Genomic DNA, 20725 nt, shown 5'->3' on the forward strand with positions numbered 1-20725 from the left:
CTGGCCTGACCCTGTCACAATACATATTCTATTACTAAATGGGTGCAAATTACAAGTGAAGGAGTCAAGGTGATAGCTGGCCATTTCACTATAATACACTCTTGCCATTACCCTTCTACCTTGATTAACAGCCAGCCATAGCAACTGACTAGTAGCGTGACTCATTGATGGTACATTATTTTCTGCAGCATTCAAAAGCTCCACTATCACTGCATAAATCCTCTGCATATGAACCAAAAAAGTCTTTTTGTAAAAAAAATGTTTGTAATGTTTGCACTGACAATTCACTGAACGTTGTACGGGACAAGTAGAAGACAAAGGCTCTGTACAGAGAAACTTACAACTTCAGAAATAAGAATAAAGGTATGTTTTCTACCTTCAAATGTTTAAAAATCCCAGCTGCTATCTTCAAGCTTCTGTGAACATCTTTTGCTTCATCTTCTGTTATACTGAAAGATTGTTAATGAAATATGTAATTCTGCATTCAAGTTAATATTACACAGTGGAATTATTTACCAGCTCATAATCTCACATAAGTGACTACTCAAACATTCATTACCTTATATCTAAAAGGCTGGGATTTTGTCCATACATTGCTCTTGTAGAGTAGTTCTACTTGTTCACTATCCTTAGTTTTATTGCCTGACCTTTATCAGAATTGCTTGGCTGTACTTTTTCCTCAGCAAAATGCTACTTATGAGGACACCATAGTGGCTGTGTTTATATCTGCACTTTAAACAGGACTTCAATCCCTCTAATTCACACTTAAATTTCAAAACTAAATCCAGTCATTAAACATGCTCATTGTGGGAGAACTGAATTTTCTATATTTCCAGTCCAATATTTAATCATTTGCATAGAAAACACTAAGGTTTCCCTTCACATTAACATTTTTCAGGCTTCTCCAAGTGAAGAGCCACAGTGACTAGAAACTTCCCCCACACACTCATTTAGAAAATGAAAAGTAGCTGGCTGAGACAATCTGAGTTACAAAAAGTTATTTCCTTTGTTTGCTATAACTTATTTTACCTCTGTGAAGAAAAGCCAATAAATTGTCAAATTCTGCCAGTTACTTCTGTTCATTGATGCTGCTAGCCAATTCCTTTAATGTTCAGCTCTGCCCAGTCAACAGACCCTGGGGAGCCAGGGAGGTAGACTTGGCAGCAAGAGATGTTGGAGGAGCTATGTGAACATGGGGGAAACTAACCTTCACTCCAATGTGACATTTTTCTATGCAGAAATAAAATATTGTAGATTTCAGTGGAGAATAGGCTTATAAAAGTGTTAGATCTAGGTGTGGCTGAAGTTTAAATTATGCATCTGACCATGATGTAGAGAAATTTGGTGTGTGCATTGTTATTGGTTACATGTTGTAAGTGAAATGAAGTTTGCTGCGGAGACAAGCAGCCAGAGTGCATCTGAATGTTAAAGCATGTGAATGAAGTCTGCTTTAACTGAGGATTTCCTTTTTGTTGGGATATTATTGCAACAGAATTGCTAAAGGAGAAAAGAACACTTACTCTTCCTTTCCAGCCAGTCTCGATGCATATTTTGTGTACCATAGAGCCACGTTAAATCCCATGGAAACCAGTTCGAACACAGCATCCTGCTGGGCACTAAAAATAAAAAAAATAAAGCAAAACAAGCAATTTCATGCTTTCCAATTTGTTTAGACAAGTTCTCTAACTTGTACTTCTGCAACATAACAAATTGTAGCTACCTGCATAAAGTAGGTTTGGTTTTCATTTATAATGTCAGAAACTTCCATTTTATAGCTTTTCTATTTCTTCGATTTCCTAACAATTTAATATTTTGCTTATCCCCCAAGAAGTCAGGTGAAAAAATCCCACAGGGTGTTCAAATATGTGCCTTCACGTGGATTTTTTTCTGGGGTTGGGAAGAGAGTTTAGTAGAATTTTTATGTTAACAAGGTAACATGCTTTACTGAGCTTTCAGCAAGGTTAACATTTCTCTTTCATTTATTTTTAAAATGCTTGTTTTGTGGAAAACCAAGGTCTGGGATAACTAGTTTAAATAAACAAAAAGATGTAGTCTCAGACCTGTTAACTTGGCAGCTATTTTGAAGTGCTTTCTACTGCATGCAGTTACTAATTACAAATAAAAGGCATATAAGAATAGAAAGTTGCATAGATGTTAAAATACTCTTATGATAATAAGTTCATCGCACTTAAAGGGTAACTTATTCAGCTTGATTTAAGGATGTGGCAATAGGAAAACACATAGAAAAAACATCCTTCTATTAAAGAATCGGTTTACAGTTTATCAACAGCACCCAAAAGCATGCTATATGCTTCAGAAGACAGGGAGAAAGACCCTGACCAGAACAGTTTTGTCTACGTTTCAGGTGAGACACAATAGGGGAGTGAGGATATCACCAGAAAATACAAAGGTAAGACTTAAGTTTCAGATTTCCAGCACCAGAAACCACTACAATTATATACATTCTAATTCTTATTTTATATTATTAATTTTGTATGATTATTTCCTATTTTGCACTATAATAGTTAGTCTGTCTTCAGCTGCATATAGAGGATGTAGAAAGCACCAACAGACTGGATCCAACATTTCAATGTAGTGTCTTAACCTCAAATAAATGAAAGAGAAGCACTTTGGCATCTCCAGAACAACACTGTAATAGATATAAAGCAGAAGAACAAGGCAATTATTAAAACACTAATGTAATCAGCCTCTTGGGAACTACTTAATGATCAGCATTGTGCAACATTTACTATAGTGGCAGATCTATACTATAATCTAAGGAACCTGGCCACAGACATTGCAGACTCCACAGAACATATACCTTGGAATTTGTCCTTGTAATGTATCTGTCCACTTAAAATTCTGAATATATCGCAACTTGCAGTCTTGGGAAGAGTTATCCAGTGAGACTATAAAGCCTGTCCAAAAACAAAACAAAAAAACACACCAACAGGCAATTTGAACATTAGAAGGCAGCGATATAAAGATGCAAGTAGAGATGTAGACAGTTGGAACAGCAAAAAGTCTCTCTCAGGCCATTCATGTTACTCCTTAAAGCTTTTATTCTTCAGAAAGTTCAGAGAACAAGATTTACAACAGAAAAGACCAACTGGTCTTATCAGACACTCCCTGCTCCGACAAGTTATTGCCTCAGCCCTGTGAGCCTTGTGTACACTAGGGAAACACTGCTGAAGATTTCACTGTTGCTAAGCTCCTGGTATAAATGGACTGCTGGCAGTTTAAACACCTTGTCATCTAACTATACTCAGGAGAGGTTTAATCAACATGGTGCTTGAAAGAGTCATCCTCTAAAGTAGGGTTCCTAATACTGCTAACGCTGATAGGAAATATTTGAAAAATTTATTTGACACAGAAAAGGTTTTAGGCCTCCTCTTCATTGCAGTGTTAGCTCAATTTATAATTTGAATTTTGTCCCAACCTGATTCCTGTCCACAGACCCAAATCTCTTAGGTGGTGCTTCAAGCTTGAGTTAGTTGGCCTGTCAGGGGAGCGACTGAAGCTTCAGTACTGCCAACACTTGATCACATTAGTAATGCAGTGGGGAAGTAACAACTCAGACGCTAATCCAAACACTCTAGGTAGCTTGAGTGTTGTTTTCACGCTCACTCAGGTAGGTTAACTCGAGTGGAATAAACCAAATGAACTAACTCAAACTAACTGTGAAGACAAGTCCCAGTGACTGGATATGGATTCTCTTTATTGAAGGCATCCTTCTCCTCCAATTGTCTTCTCTGCAGCAGCTTGGACAATACCCTCTCCTGTATTTGGGGAACCTGATTGGTCTGCAGTCTCAAGACCCTTGTGTGACACAGAGGAATATTTACTATAGATTATTACATTTTTTTAAAATGAGTGATTAAACATACAGGGGATTTTAAGGCTGATAGAGAGAATACATAATTGTAATTTAAGCCAAAGGTAACTTGATTTGAAAGATTCACGTCAGGCTGGGACATAGAAGGCTATAAGCATACTAATGAACCATCACTAACAGACAGAACACCACTGTTTGTGGAAAAGGCAAGTTATTATTTATGTAATTTCAAAACAATGTTTCAAATCAATGTAGGAAAGAACTGAACGGAGGTGGACAAGGAAGCAGAGGTTCATATAATATTGAATAAACTTATACAGTACAGTGGAGCTGGGAGGGGGGCAGATTTCAAATGAAAATGGCTGCAAAAAAAAGGGTAATTGTCCGTAGGCCAATATAGCCTAGAAAGCCATAACTAACGTGTTTCATTTAAGCTCAGCTCTGCCCATTGCACAGAATTCAATGATGTTACTTGACAGGTCTGTAGAGCCATTTGGACACACAGGGAAAATGCTGACTCAGAGTGGGTTACTGAGAAGTTGGCATGCTGAGGGGCAAGAAAGAACGTGAGGAAGCATGACAGACATCTGAGCCATAAAATGTAAATGAATATCTACTGAAAACTCAGATACCAAAGTGACAAAAGCCATATCAGCATCTGGATAACTGTAGTTGCAAGACTGCTTTATTTAGCTAAACTATTACCTAATGTTAGACCTGATACGATTTTACACTTTTGATTTGGTATCCTCTCCATTCTGAGAGAAGTCATAGACCTGTTTTTAGGAGTAATGCAGTCTATTCCCAGAGACAAGGAAAATGAACTTCTCGCCTTCCCAGAAAGCAGAAGGTGGTTGAGATACCTAACCTGGAAAACTTGGTTAAAAGGCAAAGAGCAAAGGATCGTCCATGCTCCTAATACTGCCAGGATGCTGACTGAAGCTTCTAAGGTTATAATGGGTAACAGGAACAGGAGACACTGTATTTCCTGGTGACCAGATAATGCCCCTTACATAAGCTGGAATAACAAATGATTACGAGTTTCGCTAAACCTAAGATTATTACATAAAACCTTTTATTTGCAGCTTACAAAGTTCTTACCTTGCAAGAGCGAAAAGTACAAATCAGTTGCATTCTTTATCATTTCTGGATTACAACTCAAATCAGTAAATAGCTCCAAGAGTCGTACCCTGGATGATCTTAAGTCACTGTGTTAAAAAAAAAAAATTATACGAAAGGTGATCCTTTTAATAGTCCCCCACACTATGTCTTATCCTTCTAGCTAAGTGAAGTACCAATTTAATATCTGATAGCCACTGGAAAAAAGACACGTCAAACACTTCTCAGGAAGGGAACAGATTTAACAAGTCTTTTTATCTCTTGTAGGACCCAACAGTCACTTCAACATTGGTATTTTCAGTTTAAAGTATGACTCATTTTGGACACATAGTATGTAGTAGTTATCAATGTTATTAAATGAACAATTTTAGCTACTTTTTAACCCAAATTTTAACCCAACAGAAATATTTGTTATTCACCCAAAACTTCAGAGGTAGATCACTGTACCAGTGGTGCACTAGTAGAGTACATTATAATTAGAAGTAAATCCGTAATGGCACGTTCCAATAGTACCTTTTTATAATTGTGTTTATGCAATGATCTCAAATTACATCACTTATATGAATTAAGCCTCACATGAAATAAATCAGTGTTGTACTCATTTCAGATCCATAAACGGAAGCAAAGAAGGTAAGTAACTTGCCCAAGGCCACACAGCAAGAGTGTGACAGAAGTTAAGGATAAAACCAAGGAGCCCTGACTCAAAGTCTCTTAATCAAAGATATATGCACACACAGTGTAATTGATTCTCTTGCTTTTGTAAATGAAGCCATGTGTTTGTATGCCAGAATACATAGGAAGTGATGTTCATCCTCTCCAGAGAAGTTAACATGGCAGGGGCAATATCAGCATTGGGATTTTACACTACATGAATAGATGGAATTGTAATCATGTTGCTGTATTTATATGCTTGACTTAAATGCTTTTTCAGAGCCACTCTTATCTCTACAATAGAACACTTTTGGTTTATTAATTTATGTACGTTACTTACACTAATCCTTCCACAATAGGATACACACAGAGCAAAAAAGTGATGAGACGTCTAGTCCTTTTAGTCTCCGTTTTGTTACAATAGGTTTTTCTATGCAGCATCAGATTTGTAAGATTAGATTAATCATTATCTAGAACTGGATGCTGAGAATGCTATCAGTGCTTTATTGTCTCCCAACCTACAAATCTCTAGTCTCTTCAAACACTAACACTAGAAAGATGTCCATTATACACCCTGAACACTGGAAAAGAAGTCAGTGTTAGTCTGAAACATACTTACTTGCAAATCTTTGTTGCAGCAGGACTGCTGGCTACCCCATAGAAATTGAATGTAACAGGAGCTGTCGCCTTTAAAGGGTTGCGATGAAACCAGTGGGTCATCTCTCTCAAGTACTGTTTGCGATGTTACTTATTGGAAACCTAAAGATTGGAAGAAAACAGTTACATGACAGTAACTGGGGTCTCCTATTTCTCTAGTGCATCTGATGCTCCACTTGGGTCTATAAAGTGAACGTGAGATACATTTTTTTTATTACATGAATTCGCAAAGCGCTATAAGTAATTTTAAAGGGGGTGGAGGGAGAATTGTTGGAGATCCCAGACCTGTTAGATATATTGATATGTATTTACATACTTTTTGAAACTCTGAGCTCACCACTGTAGGGCACTATTCCACAGCTCTTTTACAGGCTTAGCTCACACTGAAAAAATGGGAGATTGCACAGGAAAACCCACAGCAACAAGCCCTTATTATAGTACAAGAGAAACCGTTTAAGGTGGTAGGCCATAAAGTTTTACTTGCCTTTCCTCCCATGCGTCCTCAGCACCAAGAAGTCTTCCACTCTTCACAATGACTTTCCCTTTAACAGAGAGCTGGACGCTCAACTACAAAGCATGCTCAACCACAATCAAGGCAATTTGCAATCTGATGGGTGTTTACATACAGCAACATACTTTTAGGAGACATCAGTTGTTAGAAGTGCCTTTTTTCACCTTTGTCTGGTAAGGCAATAGTTTGTCTGATGTGGCCTGTGGCAAAGTTATCCATGCCTTTTTGATATCCATACTCAATTATCGCAATGCCTGCTATTTGAACCTACATTTGGAGACTGGAAGACTGCTTCCCTATAGCATTAGCAAAAAGAGATTCTTCTGAAGACTGTCCTGACTTCTGGGTAGGGTGCATCACTGATTTAGAAAGTTCTTTTATGGAGAGGATCCTGACTACGAGACACCGTCTTTTCATTTTCTATGCGTACAGTGCCTCACACAGTGGCTCCTGGTCCATGACCAGGGCTCCTAAGCAATTCAGTAATACAAATAATAATAATAATAATAATATTCATACTAACAGTCTTTAGAGCTAACTGTCTGGGGTCTAATAGTACAGAATATGCAGCAGAGGCCCCTTGACATCAGAATGTATTTCAGACAGTTCTAAAGTCGATTACTGTTTAGAGCCATGGTGTGTGGCTATTCTGTTTTTACAGATCTTTCTGGAGTAGAGGTGGAGAGAAGCAAAAGAACAGATTGTTGGCCTAGATGATTAGTCAACTTTTTTTCTGGCACGGGGAAGAGAGAAGAATCTTTTTGTGGACAGCAAATGCCTCACTGTATTTTTCCCCAAGGCATAATGCACCTAGTAACACTTGCAAGAGGGAAGATTTGAGAGGCTTCAAAATAAGATGAACTAGAGGAAGGTATCAGACTACACCTAGAGAGCTCTCTTTTCTGTTCTGAATCCTGTCCTCAATATAGCAGCACAATAACAACCACGGTGGTCAAGTGTCTGAGCAAACCGTCACTTCAGCAACTTTCGATGAAACAATCTCTTCTTTGGGCATTACAAGGAAGCAAGTGGCCAAAGAAAGTGCTCAGAGCAATTACAAATAACTATGTCCTTTTACAAGTATGTACGATAACTGTTCAATAATTCTTGTATTAAATTACTCTGCTAAGCAGAAACCCAGAATATTTAAAGAACTGGGACTAGTAACCTGGACAATTTTAAAGATCTTGTAAATCTGCCAAGTCAAGAGCCGGGTGAGTTTGTCCTGCACTTCGTAGTATCACTACCACGTTTCGTGGTGTATTGCAAGTAATACACACACGACCATGTAGAGCTGCTGGGAAAGTTAGAGCGCCTCACCAGCTGCTTGGGGAACGCGAGGGGCTGCGGGCCCGCCTGCCGCATCTACACCAGTGGGGTGCAACTTTGTCTAGACCCCGGAGACCCCTCTCCCAAAGCACTCCCGACCCTGTCCCCCGTCTGTGGTCCCCAGCTTGAGAGCCAGGATTTAGCCCACGCAACGAGCCAAGGCAGGAGGGCCGCACTTCCCAGCGCCCTCAAAGGCCAAGAAACCCAGCGCGACAGTCAGGCCAAGCTCACAGCAAGGGAGTCCGGCCCCGGCCCCGGCCCCTCCCCTGGCCAGGCTCACTCACGGGCAGACACCCCCACGAGACATCGGGCCCGCACAACCCCTCTTACACTATGGGTGGTGGCTGCTGTTTACCTCCGCGGACGAGCCTGCTTCTGATGCAGAACCCGCCCCGCTACGCGCTGGCGCAGCAGCCTCAGCTCACAGCGAGACCACTTCCGCCCTTACTGTTCCCAGATTCCCCCTCCAAGTAGCCCTACTTCCGCCCTCAGCGCTTGCGCCGGCGCAGTATGGAGCCCACGCCAGTCCGTGCGCAAAATGGCCGCCGCCACGCAGGCACAGGTAGAGGAGAGCCGATCTCATTGAGAGCCTGCGGACGATCGGGGGCATTGATCCCTGCCAGCTGTGCTAGAGAACGGGTTCCCCCAAATCTCTGGCAACTAAGCATACAGACCTGCTTCTCCCGCACCCAAGGAAGGTGGTGGAATGGAGGCCGCTGTTTAGGGCGACCAGATGTCCCGATTTTACAGAGACAGTCCCAATATTTGGGGCCTTTTTCTTATATAGGCTCCTATTACCCCCCACCCCATGTCCCGATTTTTCACACGTGCTATCTGGTCACCCCACCGCTGTTCCGCCCTCCCCCACTCGGGCTTTAGATCTCTAAATGAGCAGATCCACAGAGAGGTGGCGAGTGTCTGGCTGAAATATCCAGCCAAGCCCTCCCTTCCCGAGGCTGCGTGTGTCACACTCTGCCCGCAGCCAGCCCGCCCGCCCCTTTCTCTCTCTCTCTCTCTCACACACACACACAATATCCCAGCACCTCTGACAGGGCAAGTGTCTTTCCTCCGCTACCCCACTCGCAGCGAGTGACAGATGGAGCCAGCTCTATGCTACAGGCGATGCAGCGGTTACAAACTGGTCCCTCCACTCGAGCCCCAGAGGATGCTGTTCGGAGACTGATTTGATGACAAGTTGAAGTCCTGACTTGAGCCTTCCGTTACGGCTAATGCGCAGCCAGTCCGAAGAAAAAAAGAGCCGCTCTCATTATTTCCCAAAGCTGCGGCTCCCTTCAAACAGGTCACACGTTATTAACATAACCCCCATCAAATTCAGAAATCCCGCATCCACCCACATACTTAACATCTAGCCCGGCACAGTGTTCCGAGTTTCAGTCCCCGTGTAGGTGATATGTATACTCGGTTAGTACCCCCACCAGGTTTTTGTTCCTCCTCCGCACAGATGGCCTCCTATTATCATTACAATTGCACTGCCTCCAAGCAAGACCTGACAAGTGCAACACCTTCACCCAGGCCAGCTCGTCTGAACTGTGCCCTCTCTAGCACTACAGATAGGAAGCGCATAAAACGCGGCTCGATTGGTTCTCCCAGCCAGTCCCACCCTTCAGGGGCCACTTAAGGGAGGAATCCTCAGCACCTCGTGCTTGCGCCTCATGACAGCCTGGGGGAGCAACTGTATCGGCCTATGGGGGGCCAGTCTGATTGAGACCGTTAACAACTGAACTATACCTAGGTCTGGGAAAGCCACGTGGGTCTCCCAAATACAGGCAGGAAAAGACACCTGCCTCAGGAGAGGAGACTAACCACTGCCGGGAAACGGACCCCCAGCGAGGAAAGGGGAGGGTGTGACGCCAGGGTTACTAAACACGTTCCCCTGTAGCCGGAGGAGGAGGAGGAAAGGGAGACGCTGACAGCCAGGACACGGATTTCCCTACTGCAAGGAGACTCGCCCTCTAACAGGAACGAACCGCCCCCTACTCACTTACACAGGACACCCAGCCCAGCGCAACCCTTGGTCCGAGCAGCACTGGGAGCCGGGCCGGCTCGTTACTGCCCAAAGGCGCAAGCCAACCGCAACTAAGGCACCTGCCGCTCACCTGGCACTGGGGACTTCCCGCACAGGAACAGCTGGAGCTGCACCGGCTCAGGAGCAGGACGCTGCTCCCAGCGGCGAGACACCGAACTTGAGGCCCGCCCAGGACGAGCAGAGTTGCCGGCTGACCCCGTGACCTCCGACCCCGTGACCTCCTGCCCCATGGCACACACCGAGGCGGAAGGGTCCGCGCCGACTTCCTGGAGCCGAGGGCGAGGCAGCTTCGATAGCAACGGCCTCCCCCGCCCGTTGGGGCCGAGGGCGTGGCCGGCGCAGACTAGCCTGCTGGGAGGGGCGGGGCTGACTGGAGGCGGCCGCCAGGGTGGGTTGCCGCCGCAAATGGGCTTGGTCGGCGGCTGGGGTGGCTGGAGGGAGCGGCTCGCCCGTGTGATGGCCGGCCCCGGGCTGAGCATGCTGCCCTAGTGCGGGGGCCATGTCGGAGGCGGCTCGGAGCCTCCTGCAGCGCTGGGGCGCCAGCTTCAGGAAGGGAACCGACTTCGACTCGTGGGGGCAGCTGGTGGAGGCGATAGACGAGTATCAGATGTGAGTGCGGGGCGGCGCCGGGACGCGGGCGGGGGGCCAGGAGCGGAGACGGGCAGGGATGGAGGGGGCTGGGATCCTGGCTGGGGGTTGGGAACGGGGCCGGTCTGGGACACCGGCTGGGAGTGGGCCGGCAGGACGTTGGCTGGGGGCGGGAGGGGGCGCTGGGGCTAGAGAAGGGACTGGTTCAGTAGCGCCCGGCCCCGGCGTGTCCGGTGCTGTACGCGCCACGCAAGGTCTTGTTCCCCACAGTCCAAGAAGTCAGGTGCCCTGTGAGGGACGGGGGCAGAGAGGCCGCTCCCACCTGAGCAGCGCCCCTCCCTGCCCTGGCACCGTGTAACTCCTAGACTCATGGAATATCACGGTTGGAAGGGACCTCAGAAGGTCATCTAGTCCAACCCCCTACTCAAAGCAGGACCAATCCCCAATTTTTGCCCCTGATCCCAAATGGCCCCCTCAAGGATTGAACTCACAACCCTGGGTTTAGCAGGCCAATGCTCAAACCACTGAGCTATGCCCCCCCCCCCAACTTACCCACCTGAGGCAGCTGAACTGATCCTGCTGCCTCTAGGGCTGGCACTTGTGGCTGGTCTCTCCCAGGGGTGGGGCTGTGGGCAGGCTGGATGGCTGCTGGGCACAGCGATGAGATCAGTGGTTCTCAAACTTTTATACTGGTGACCCCTTTCACATAGCAAGCCTCTGAGTGCAAGCCCCCCCCCCCCATACACTTTTTTGTATATTTAACACCATTATAAATGCTGGAGGCACAGTGGGGTTTGGGGTGGAAGCTGATCTCTTGTGATCACCGTGCCCCCCACCCCATGTAATAACTTGCAACCCCTATGTAATAATCTCGTGACCCCCTGGGGGGTCCTGACCTGGCCAGTTGGAGAACCCCTGGATTAGAGGATGATTGGTGTGGGATTTTTTTTTTTGGAGGGGGGGTTAAGGGTCTGTCTTGTGGAGTTGGGGCTCCACAAGGGGGATCTGGGGAAGTTAGGGAGGCTGTCGATTTGCTTTGGATGTTAGACCTGTGGGCATCATGGAGCCTGTGGGCAGCTGAAGGTGACACCTGAGCATGGGACTTGGCAATGGCTCGGAGCAGCTGTTGGAAGGAATAGTTGAATATGAGATGTGGGTGCCCGGGCTGGGGGGAAGCAGATGGGGCATCGCTGGGCCTAGTCCCTACTTACTTAAGAGAAAGGGCTGTCGCACCCTGCTCTCTGGCATATACGAGCCACTGTTCGCTTGGCGGGGGGTCAGAGCCCAATCTGCATGGGCAAAGGGCTTACTGCCCCATTTGCATCATGGAGGCTCCCTCATAAAAGAAGAACTACCCTTGGGGTGGAGGGCAGATACTGGCTGCAGTTGTTAGTGCCTCTCTTGAGAGGGCAAGCTGCCAAGCGCACACAGCAGCACTGGTTAGACCTTTGATCATCCTTGGTGTGTGTGTGTATGTAAAACAAACAAACAAAACCAAAAACCAATAACCTTTGCCAAATACTGACCTGTCTCTAACTTCCTTTTGGGGGATGGAGGTGGATAGGAAGATTATCAAGGTAATTATGAGACGATTTCGGCTATATTCTGAGTCTGTAGATTTCCTTGATCCCTTTTTCTGGGTATAGAACAGACTGCGGTGGCATCAGTTGTTGATCTCCTCCTACTGATGGAAAAAACTCAACTGTCTGTTAATATTGGTTCCATCTGCAACTTTTTGATGCACCATTGATCTAATGGTGGTGACTGCCTGTGGAATCCTGCAGGGGTGGACAACGGCAACTCTTCCGTGAGTTAATTCCTTAAACTTGGAAAGGTCTCAGTGCTGAGCAAGTTCATCCTTCCCGTAAAAGCCCCCCTCTCTTTTGCTCTATATTTTAAAGTACTTCATACAGTAACAGTATCTGGACAGTTGATTGGTTGGGCTGTGCCACAGCTTGGCTGTTAGGAAAATGCCTACCAAAAGAGAAGAATCTTGCACTGTGATCTGAAGATTGCAGATCTTGGGCTCAGCTTGATCATGGGGTGGTGAATTTCCTAAGAGGCCTGTTGCTTGGAAAATCCTTCAGGTTCACACTTGTGCTCCATCATTCATAGTATTCTCAGAGAAAGATGGCAAAAGAGATGGTTTCTGAGATAGCCTGATCAAAATCCTAAATGAGTTAGGAAGATAAGGGCCAAGACTTCGAATTTTATCTGAAATTGGGCTTGTAAATCAGAGTAAATTATAAAACACTGATGTTTATGCTGTCATCACCTCTCTCCACTTAGCAAATGGGGTGACACAAGTTGAACGGTTTGGTTTCCTATTGGTTTTCTGAATAAGGACAGGGTATTGTAATAATAAAACCTTGGGATGGGAAGGAAAACAAGGAGGTCTGTTGCTAGTCCAGTACTTGAAAAGGGGTGGAGTTCCTTCACCAGGTGAAAGTAAAAGGTGTTTCTAATAGTTATGTGGACATCCATAAGGAAAAAAGAGTCAACCATAACCTGAAAGTTTGAAATCATCTTGGCAATCTAAGAACATAAAATCTCAGTAGAGGGTGAAATCAGTTTCCCAAAGTGAAGGTTTCTCCAGGCTTTTTCACTCTGAGGTCACTTCATGAGGGTGCAGGGTCTGAGAGTATATATCGTCCTACTGCTTGGTTTGTAAAATACTTAATTCTGCAGAACAATCCAGTTTGAGAACCTCAGCTCTAATTACTACTCTCTTTTCACCAGCTTCACTTCTTTCTGGTCAGGACTGAGCTGAAGCAGGTGTCTTTCACATGCACTCTTCTTTCTGTCTGATTTCTAACAGGAGACTCCTTTTCTAACACAAGTGTTCAACCATTCAGCTGGGTATCATCAACATGTTGGTGACAGTGTAGTACATGTCTGCTGATGATCTCAGTGTTTCTTATCTTGAATAAGAGAAGTGATAGGCATGAGCCTTGAAGAATCCCACAAGAGGGGACCTTTCATGAGGAGGAAGAGCGTCCCATTGCAGTCTTCTGATCTTTCATAGGAAAGAGCAAAGCCAGTTTAACATGGCTCTGTTCACCTCTTCTAGGTACTACAGGCAGGTTAGTAGCATCTCTTGATCAGTCCCATGGAGGCCGCTAATAAATAACAGCACTAGCATGGATATTTTGACCTATTTTTTAGCCTAGGGAGATACACCAGCATGGTTTAATGCTGTTGCATGTCAAACCCTAGTCTGAAGCCATATTAGAAGGGGTCTGTCTAAATTGTCGCAGTTGGCTGAAGTTGACTAGCTCCGATGGTATCAATTTACCCAGGAAGTGGAGGTTGGAGATGGGGTGGTCACTGGCAAGCTTGCTGGCGTTGCATAATGGCTTCCTGAGTACAAGCTGGCTTATAGCATAGTTTTAGTGCTGTTGGTGGGTTCAAAAAAGAACTAGAGAGGTTCATGGACTTGTTAATGACTATTAGCCAAGATGGTCAGGGAGACAGCCCTATGCTCAGGGTGTCCCTAAACCTCCAACTGCCAGAAGTTCTGAGTGGACAACAGGGGATGGATCACTTGAAATTGCCCTGTTCTGTTCATTCTCTTTGAAGCAGTTGGCACTGGCTGCTATTGGAAGACAGGATACTGGGTTAGGTGGTCTATTGGTCTGATCCAGTATGGTCATTCTTATGGGGCAAAACAACTGCTTGCCTCCTGCAAGTGTCTGTGAACATGTGGTCAGGTCTTTGCACTGGCTTCCTGCACTTCCAAAAGCAATGCAAAGTGTTGGTAAAGCCCTGAATGACAAGGACAGCCTGTCTGAGTGACCATCTCTTGAACCATCCCAGCAGTTCAGATTGGCTGGAAGACCTGTGGATTGGCATCAGCACCTTCTCAATTAAAGACCCCTTATCCTTGGAATTCTCTTTCCTGGGCAGTTCAGATAGAGCAAACTTTAGAGTACAATGCAAGATGCATTTACTTAATTGCTTTCTTACATTTCTGACAAATGGAAAGATGGTTGTGCTGATACTTCTATAATCAACAGCAGTGGTTCTGCTATGGGAATAAATTCTTTATAAATCATTACAATTAGTACTACTGTGCATACAGTGTATCTTCACACTGGTAAAACACAGCACGGGGACAGCAGATCTGAGCTCTATTTCTGCCATGTGTGACCTTGCGTAAGTCATGTAACTTCTCTTTGCCTCTATTTCCTTGTCTATAAAAGGGGGATTAAAACCACTGTGTTGTGTGGCTATGCTATTTTTCCCTCCCCTGGTTGGAAGGTGCTATAAGAACTTAACTGCTCCAACTCCACATGTAGGATCTTGAGCTTAAGACACAGAACTGGGAGTTCAGACTTCCAGTGGCAAGTTACCTAATCTCTCTTTGCCTTTGTTTCTGCATCTGTAGAATGGCATAATGTACATCTCACAAGGGTTGTAAAGGTGGATTCATTCAATAGTGTAAGTTATGGGGAAATCCTAGATGGAAGGAGCTGGAAAAATGTTGAGTACTGGTGTTGTTTTGGTGTCCGTTTATTTATAGGGAATCACAGCAATTGACACCAAAGCTCCATTTGTTTAATTTTTTCCTTCCTCACTGGAAGGAAAATTGTAGTAGCTCTTCCCATGGATTCTCTTCAAAATGCCCTTTAGTTTCCTTTCACTTTCTTGGGCTATTTGCTTACTGTAACTTTCCAATCCAACCCCTTGATGCTCCTCTCTCTTTGATTGTGGGTGGAGTCTCCATTCAGGATGTGATGATGAGGGGAGCAAATGTCAACTAAGCTATCCAATACAGTTTCAGCCCATCCTTGCCTGCATTTAATCTCCAACATCGGAGAACATGTGGTTACTACCTACTGCACCAGTTGCTACTCTCCTCCTAGACCCATCACCTGTGGAAACTTTAGGGGGGGATCTGACTGCTGCTATAAAGCCTGCATTGACTTTCATTAAACCAGGTTTCCTCTACTGGCAGTATATCCTAGAGCTAGTTTTTGGTTTGGTTTAAAAAAACAAACCAGAAAACAAAGTTTAGTAACTGTTTGTGAAAGTGGCTGCAGGTTGTGAAGGGCATTAGTTTCCCAGTTTGCTTAGAGCAAATATTAAATCCCCACAATACCTTGTTTGCTTCATTTTTTAAAAAGAGGTTAATGTGTTTGGTGCTGCTCTGAGTATATTTTGTCTGTCTCTTCCCCCCCCTCCCCCCCAATCGAACTTGAGTGAACATCTCAGTGACATGTTTGTATAATGATTAAGGATCTGGGATGGGGTAGTCTACCCCTTATGGGTGGTGGTGCCTAGGGGTCAGCCCAACCCCTGTCACCTGAAATGGTCCATTAAGATTTTGAAAGGTTTCGATGATTGCAAAGACCTAGGAAATAAGAGGGTGTTGGTAGAGGGGAAGCAGTCCCGGGAATTAATAGTGTGTTGGAGAAAATCAGTTATTGTTTCTTTAAGGACCCATGGCCAGGAGCATTGCAGAGTGTGTGAGGAGGAAGGAGGGGGACAAGGCTCCTCTCACCAATTGGGTATAAGCTAGGAGAAGGGAACTAGTGTATATGCTGCCTCCTCCCTCATAGCATGGCATATACCAGCAAGAGAAGGCTGGTGCTGAACTCTCTAAGCCTGAGGACTAACTGGGGAAAAGAAGGCAGCTGAAGAAGAAACTTGCTAAGGCCCTACAACTGGCCTAAGTTACACCTCAGCTCCAGGGAGTAAAGCAGGGGATTCCTGGCATGAGAGTAACTGTTTAGGGTACAACCCAAGCTCCATAAAGGGGCCTCCTGAACAGGGGCAAGAAAGCTGACCAGGACCGTTATATGGACCTGGAATGGGTGTGAACTGGGTCAACTACTAAACTGAGTTACACTTCATAGGAAGACTTAATAAATCAGACCCCACAAAAGGGATACTGTGGCATTACCCAAGGTATAATCTGGACTGTTGAACAGCTGTGTCCTCTCAGTTCTCTAACTTGGGGTGCCTTTTACACTGCTTCACTGTGTGAGAGGAACCACTCCAGGTCCACTCATACACAGCCTACAGCGTGTAAGTATTCCCAGCTATACAATGAGTGTATGGCCAGCCACTCTTTAATTACATTGCAGAGCAAACCAGCAAATTCAGTCCCAGACTTGCCCCTAGAAATGTGTGTCTTGTACTGCCCAGTCCTCTGCTGGACAACACAAGCTCATAAAAAGTATGTCCTTTTATTAATAGAAAATGATATGCACAAATCCATCTCAAATGGCGTTTCCCAAACACTTCAATCCAATCACGTTTGTTTAGATAAACAAAGTTTAGCTACAGATAGATTTTAAGTGATTACAAATAATGAGGCATAAAAGTCAGAATTGGTTACAAAGAAATTAAAAGTAAAACACAATTAATATGACAGGTTTCAGAGTAGCAGCTGTGTTAGTCTGTATTCGCAAAAAGAAAAGGAGTATTTGTGGCACCTTAGAGAGACTAACAAATTTATTTGAGCATAAGCTTTCGTGAGCTACAGCTCACTTCATCAGATGCAGTGCGCTGTAGCTCACGAAAGCTTATGCTCAAATAAATTTGTTAGTCTTTAAGGTGCCACAAGTCCTCCTTTTCTTTTCACAATTAATATCTCACTTAACAAACTAGAAAGCGAAAGGTCTGTCTCTCACCACATGCTTCAGTAGTCCTACTGGCAGAATTCCTTTCAGACAGGATCCCTCCATCAGTCCAAAGCTGTTACGTTTTTCCTCAGATATTGTGGCTGCTGTGGATTGAAAAAGGGAGGACATTTTGGGGCACCTGTTCCCCATTCTTATACCTTTCCTTCTTTTTTGAGAATCGTTTCCAGCTGGGGTTCAGGAGACAGTCTGTGGGGATGGGAAAGATGTAAATTTTTTGGTCACCTCCTTTTTCTTGCCAAAGAATGGCCAGTTAACCAGGTAATAGCCAGGTGTCAATGAAATCAAATAGACCGAGGCGTCAGTTTGCTTTTTATCTCTGAGGAACTGATTTGTGGCTGCTTCCCCAAATTTGGAATATGTCTTAGAGCTTGTCTACACTGCAAGGTAACTTTTTTTCAGAAAAAAATCCCTAGTTTTGGCGACAAAAAACTTCCACCCCTGCAAGAGACTTTTGTCTTTTCCCCTTCCTTTATTGTTGACAAACAGCCAATGTAGACACCGCAGGTTTTTTTCTCTCGATTTTATTGGCCTCCAGAAAGTATCCCACAACTCCCTTGCTGCCGCTCTGGTCAGCAGTTTGAGCTCCACTGCCCTGCAGCCAACCCGTCCCTCCCCCATGCAAGACCCGGGACTTTTAAATCTCATTTCCTGTTTGCTGGCTTCCCAGAGGAGCTTCCCAGGTGAGCATGGTGGGCTATCACACCAAACGCGCTCCCACTTAGACCACTGCTGAGTTGTTGGATCTGATCAGTATATGGGGAGAGGAGTCTGTTCAGTCGCAGCTGTGAGTGACCCGTAGGAATCAGGACACACTGGCAAATTTCTCAAGGGTTGTGTGAAAAGGGCTATGATCGGGACACGCCGCAGTGCAGAGCGAAGGTAAAGGAGCTGAGGCAGGCGTACCATAAGGCATGGGAGGCGAACCATCACTCCTGTGGTTCACCTAAGACCAGCTGTTTCTATAAGGAGCTGAATGCTATCCTCCGTGGTGACCACACCTCCATTGCCGATTGCCCTGTGGATACTTCACATGCAGTGGAAAGAGGGGGTAACCCACAGGCTGGAATTGTGGATGAAGAAGTCAAGCTAGAAGAGGATGTGGTGCTCCCAGTGGGGCAGGCAGCCAGGAACTTTTCTCCACTGCAGAAGTGCTCAGCGGAGAGCAGGAAGCAGATGAGACTCCAGGTAAATTGCTGTGGCTTGTGTAGGGAATTGAAAAGTGGGAGGCAGGTAGTGTTTTCTGTGAGCTGGACATTGTCCTGTGTAGCTAATCTGCATGGCCAAGCAGGGTGTTGATGGACATCGAGTTCTGCAGGGAATCCTCCAGAGAGGGAGGCTTTGGAAAGTTTCCAGGAAGTACTTGTTAATCCTCTGCCTCAGATTCCAAGGGATTGCAGCCTTGTTAGTTCCCCCATTGTACGAAACTGTACCATACCATTTAGCAATCACTGGAACTGGGACCAAAGCAGCACATAGCTGAGCTGCATATAGACTGGGGTGCAAGCTGCAAGCATTCAGCGGCTGAGCCCTGGTTTCTCTGGTCACCGTCAGCAGGGGGATGTCAGCCAGCAGGTTGGCCACCTGTGAAAAAGTATGGGATAAATTTAGAATGAGTTCCCTGCAAGCTGTGACCTTTTTGTCTGTACACACAACCACCTTCCCCCCGCTCCTGAAACTCACCATGATTGGGGTGCTTGCAGAGCCCTGTGCCTGCCTAGAGTCTCAGAGTGATTTCTAGGAGCAAAAGGCCCTTGTTACATTCAAGCAAACGATTGAAACATTTTAGTAACAATCCCCCTTCTGTTCAGCACAGACCTTATAGAACACATCATGTACCCCCGCAGACCAGCTGCGGCAGATAAGAAAAAAACCTAGGCATAACAGAGAAGAAGTATTCTGCGAGGTTCTTCAGCGTGATGAGAGACAGACCAGGGAATGGAAAGAGTGCTGGGAAACCGAAAGGCAGGACAGAAAAGAGAATACTGCTTTTGCTAGGCATGATGATAAAAGTTACGGAGGATCAGACAGAGATGCTCAAGTCATTGATACAGCTGCACACTGAGCAGATCCGAGCTGGAGCGCCACTGCAACAGATATACAATTCTTTGCCAACCCCACCCCCCCTCTCTGCCCACACATTACTTTTCACTTCCTATTCCCCATCACTCCACCCCCTCTTACAGCTTGCACAAAGATACCTGGAGCTACATTCAGTTGTGAGGTTTTATCGTTTTTCACAATAAATAAAAGCTAAGGTATCTAATGGAACAACATTTTTATTCTGTGTTCTACAAAAGCGTATAGCAATCAAGTCACTCTTGGGGACAGGCTTCTAAAGCATTGTGTTGCATGGATCTTGGGCCCCAAAATTGTATATGGATGCAACAGGGAAGCAACTCCAGAGCAGACCTGTGTTACTGCCCCTCATTGTCAAAGTGGTTCCTCAAAGCCCCTCTGATGTTAATAGCAACCCCCTGCGCCCCTCTGACAGCCCTAGCATCTGGCTGTTCAAACCGTGCAGCCAAGCACTCTGCTTCAGTGCTCCACACCTGAGCAAACATTTCACTCGTGGATTCACACAGATTATGCAAAGTGCAGCATTTGGCTATGACCATGGGAATATTATCCTTGGTAAGGTCTAGCCTGTCATTTAAACATCTCCAGCGAGCTTTCAAATGGCCAAAGGCACATTCGACTACCATGCGGCACCTGTTCAGCCTGTTGTTAAAACGCAACTTGCTGCTGTCCAGGTGCCCTGTGTAAGGTTTCATGAGCCAGGGCTGTAAGGGGTAAACCCGGTCTCCGGGATTACTGTGGGCATTTCCACATCCCCCACTGTGAACTTGTGGTCTGGAAAGAAAATCCCCACCTGCAGCTTTCTGTACAGGCTACTGTTCTTGAAGATGCGTGTGTCATGAATCTTTCCAGATCAGCCTGCATTGATGTCCGTGAAACGCCCCCGGTGATCCACAAGCACCTGCAACGCCATGGAGAAGTATCCCTTCCTGTTGATGTATTCAGAGGCAAGGTGGTCTGGCGCTAAAATTGTCCATTGCTCTCGCTGTTTACAAAGGTGCCCCAAATGTGGACACGATCTGTCGCCAGAGGGAGCAAATGTAGACATGCTTTGGCGACTTTGCTTTTGTCAATTTTTCCTTGGCGACACTAGTTTCATCGAAAAAACTTGCAAGTGTAGACAAGCCCTTAGTAACATCGTACAGTAGAAATCTTAACTTTACATACAATGTTGCCACACATTTTACCAGGACAATAAAGATTAGCAAATCATGAGTTTTCAGATTATTATTTTACAAGGCATAGATTTCATTGTACAAAAT

The 20725-nt window shown here is 45.2% G+C and overlaps 2 protein-coding genes across 9 annotated transcripts in view; one reads left to right on the forward strand and one right to left on the reverse strand.

The window, feature by feature from the left end:
• The window catches only part of BROX (BRO1 domain and CAAX motif containing), a 28580-nt gene extending 18230 nt beyond the window's left edge, over positions 1–10350 (reverse strand). The window contains exons 1-7 of one of the 7 annotated variants that reach the window (XM_084623998.1): positions 8458–8472; positions 6747–6804; positions 6225–6364; positions 4937–5043; positions 2822–2918; positions 1521–1616; positions 377–449 (exon numbers count right to left, since the gene is read on the reverse strand). In XM_084623998.1, coding sequence (XP_084480124.1) covers positions 377–449; positions 1521–1616; positions 2822–2918; positions 4937–5043; positions 6225–6325 — 474 coding nt within the window. In that variant the 5' untranslated portion in view covers positions 6326–6364; positions 6747–6804; positions 8458–8472. Of the gene's footprint in view, positions 1–376; positions 450–1520; positions 1617–2821; positions 2919–4936; positions 5044–6224; positions 6365–6746; positions 7266–8432; positions 8539–9145; positions 9386–9538; positions 9621–10219 lie in introns of those variants that run through there. The other 6 variants (XM_084623995.1, XM_084624000.1, XM_084623999.1 and 3 more) reach the window with 6 other exon arrangements.
• A 205-nt stretch (positions 10351–10555) lies between these two features.
• Positions 10556–20725, forward strand: part of AIDA (axin interactor, dorsalization associated) — a 54685-nt gene continuing 44515 nt past the window's right edge. Inside the window, exon 1 of one of the 2 annotated variants that reach the window (XM_084624001.1) lies at positions 10556–10758. In XM_084624001.1, the coding sequence (XP_084480127.1) occupies positions 10649–10758 (110 nt within the window). In that variant the 5' untranslated portion in view covers positions 10556–10648. Of the gene's footprint in view, positions 10759–12476; positions 12545–20725 lie in introns of those variants that run through there. The other variant, XM_084624002.1, reaches the window with a different exon arrangement.

Source organism: Lepidochelys olivacea, assembly GCF_965140295.1.
Source record: "Lepidochelys olivacea isolate rLepOli2 genome assembly, chromosome: 3".
Taxonomy (NCBI): Eukaryota; Metazoa; Chordata; order Testudines; family Cheloniidae; genus Lepidochelys; species Lepidochelys olivacea.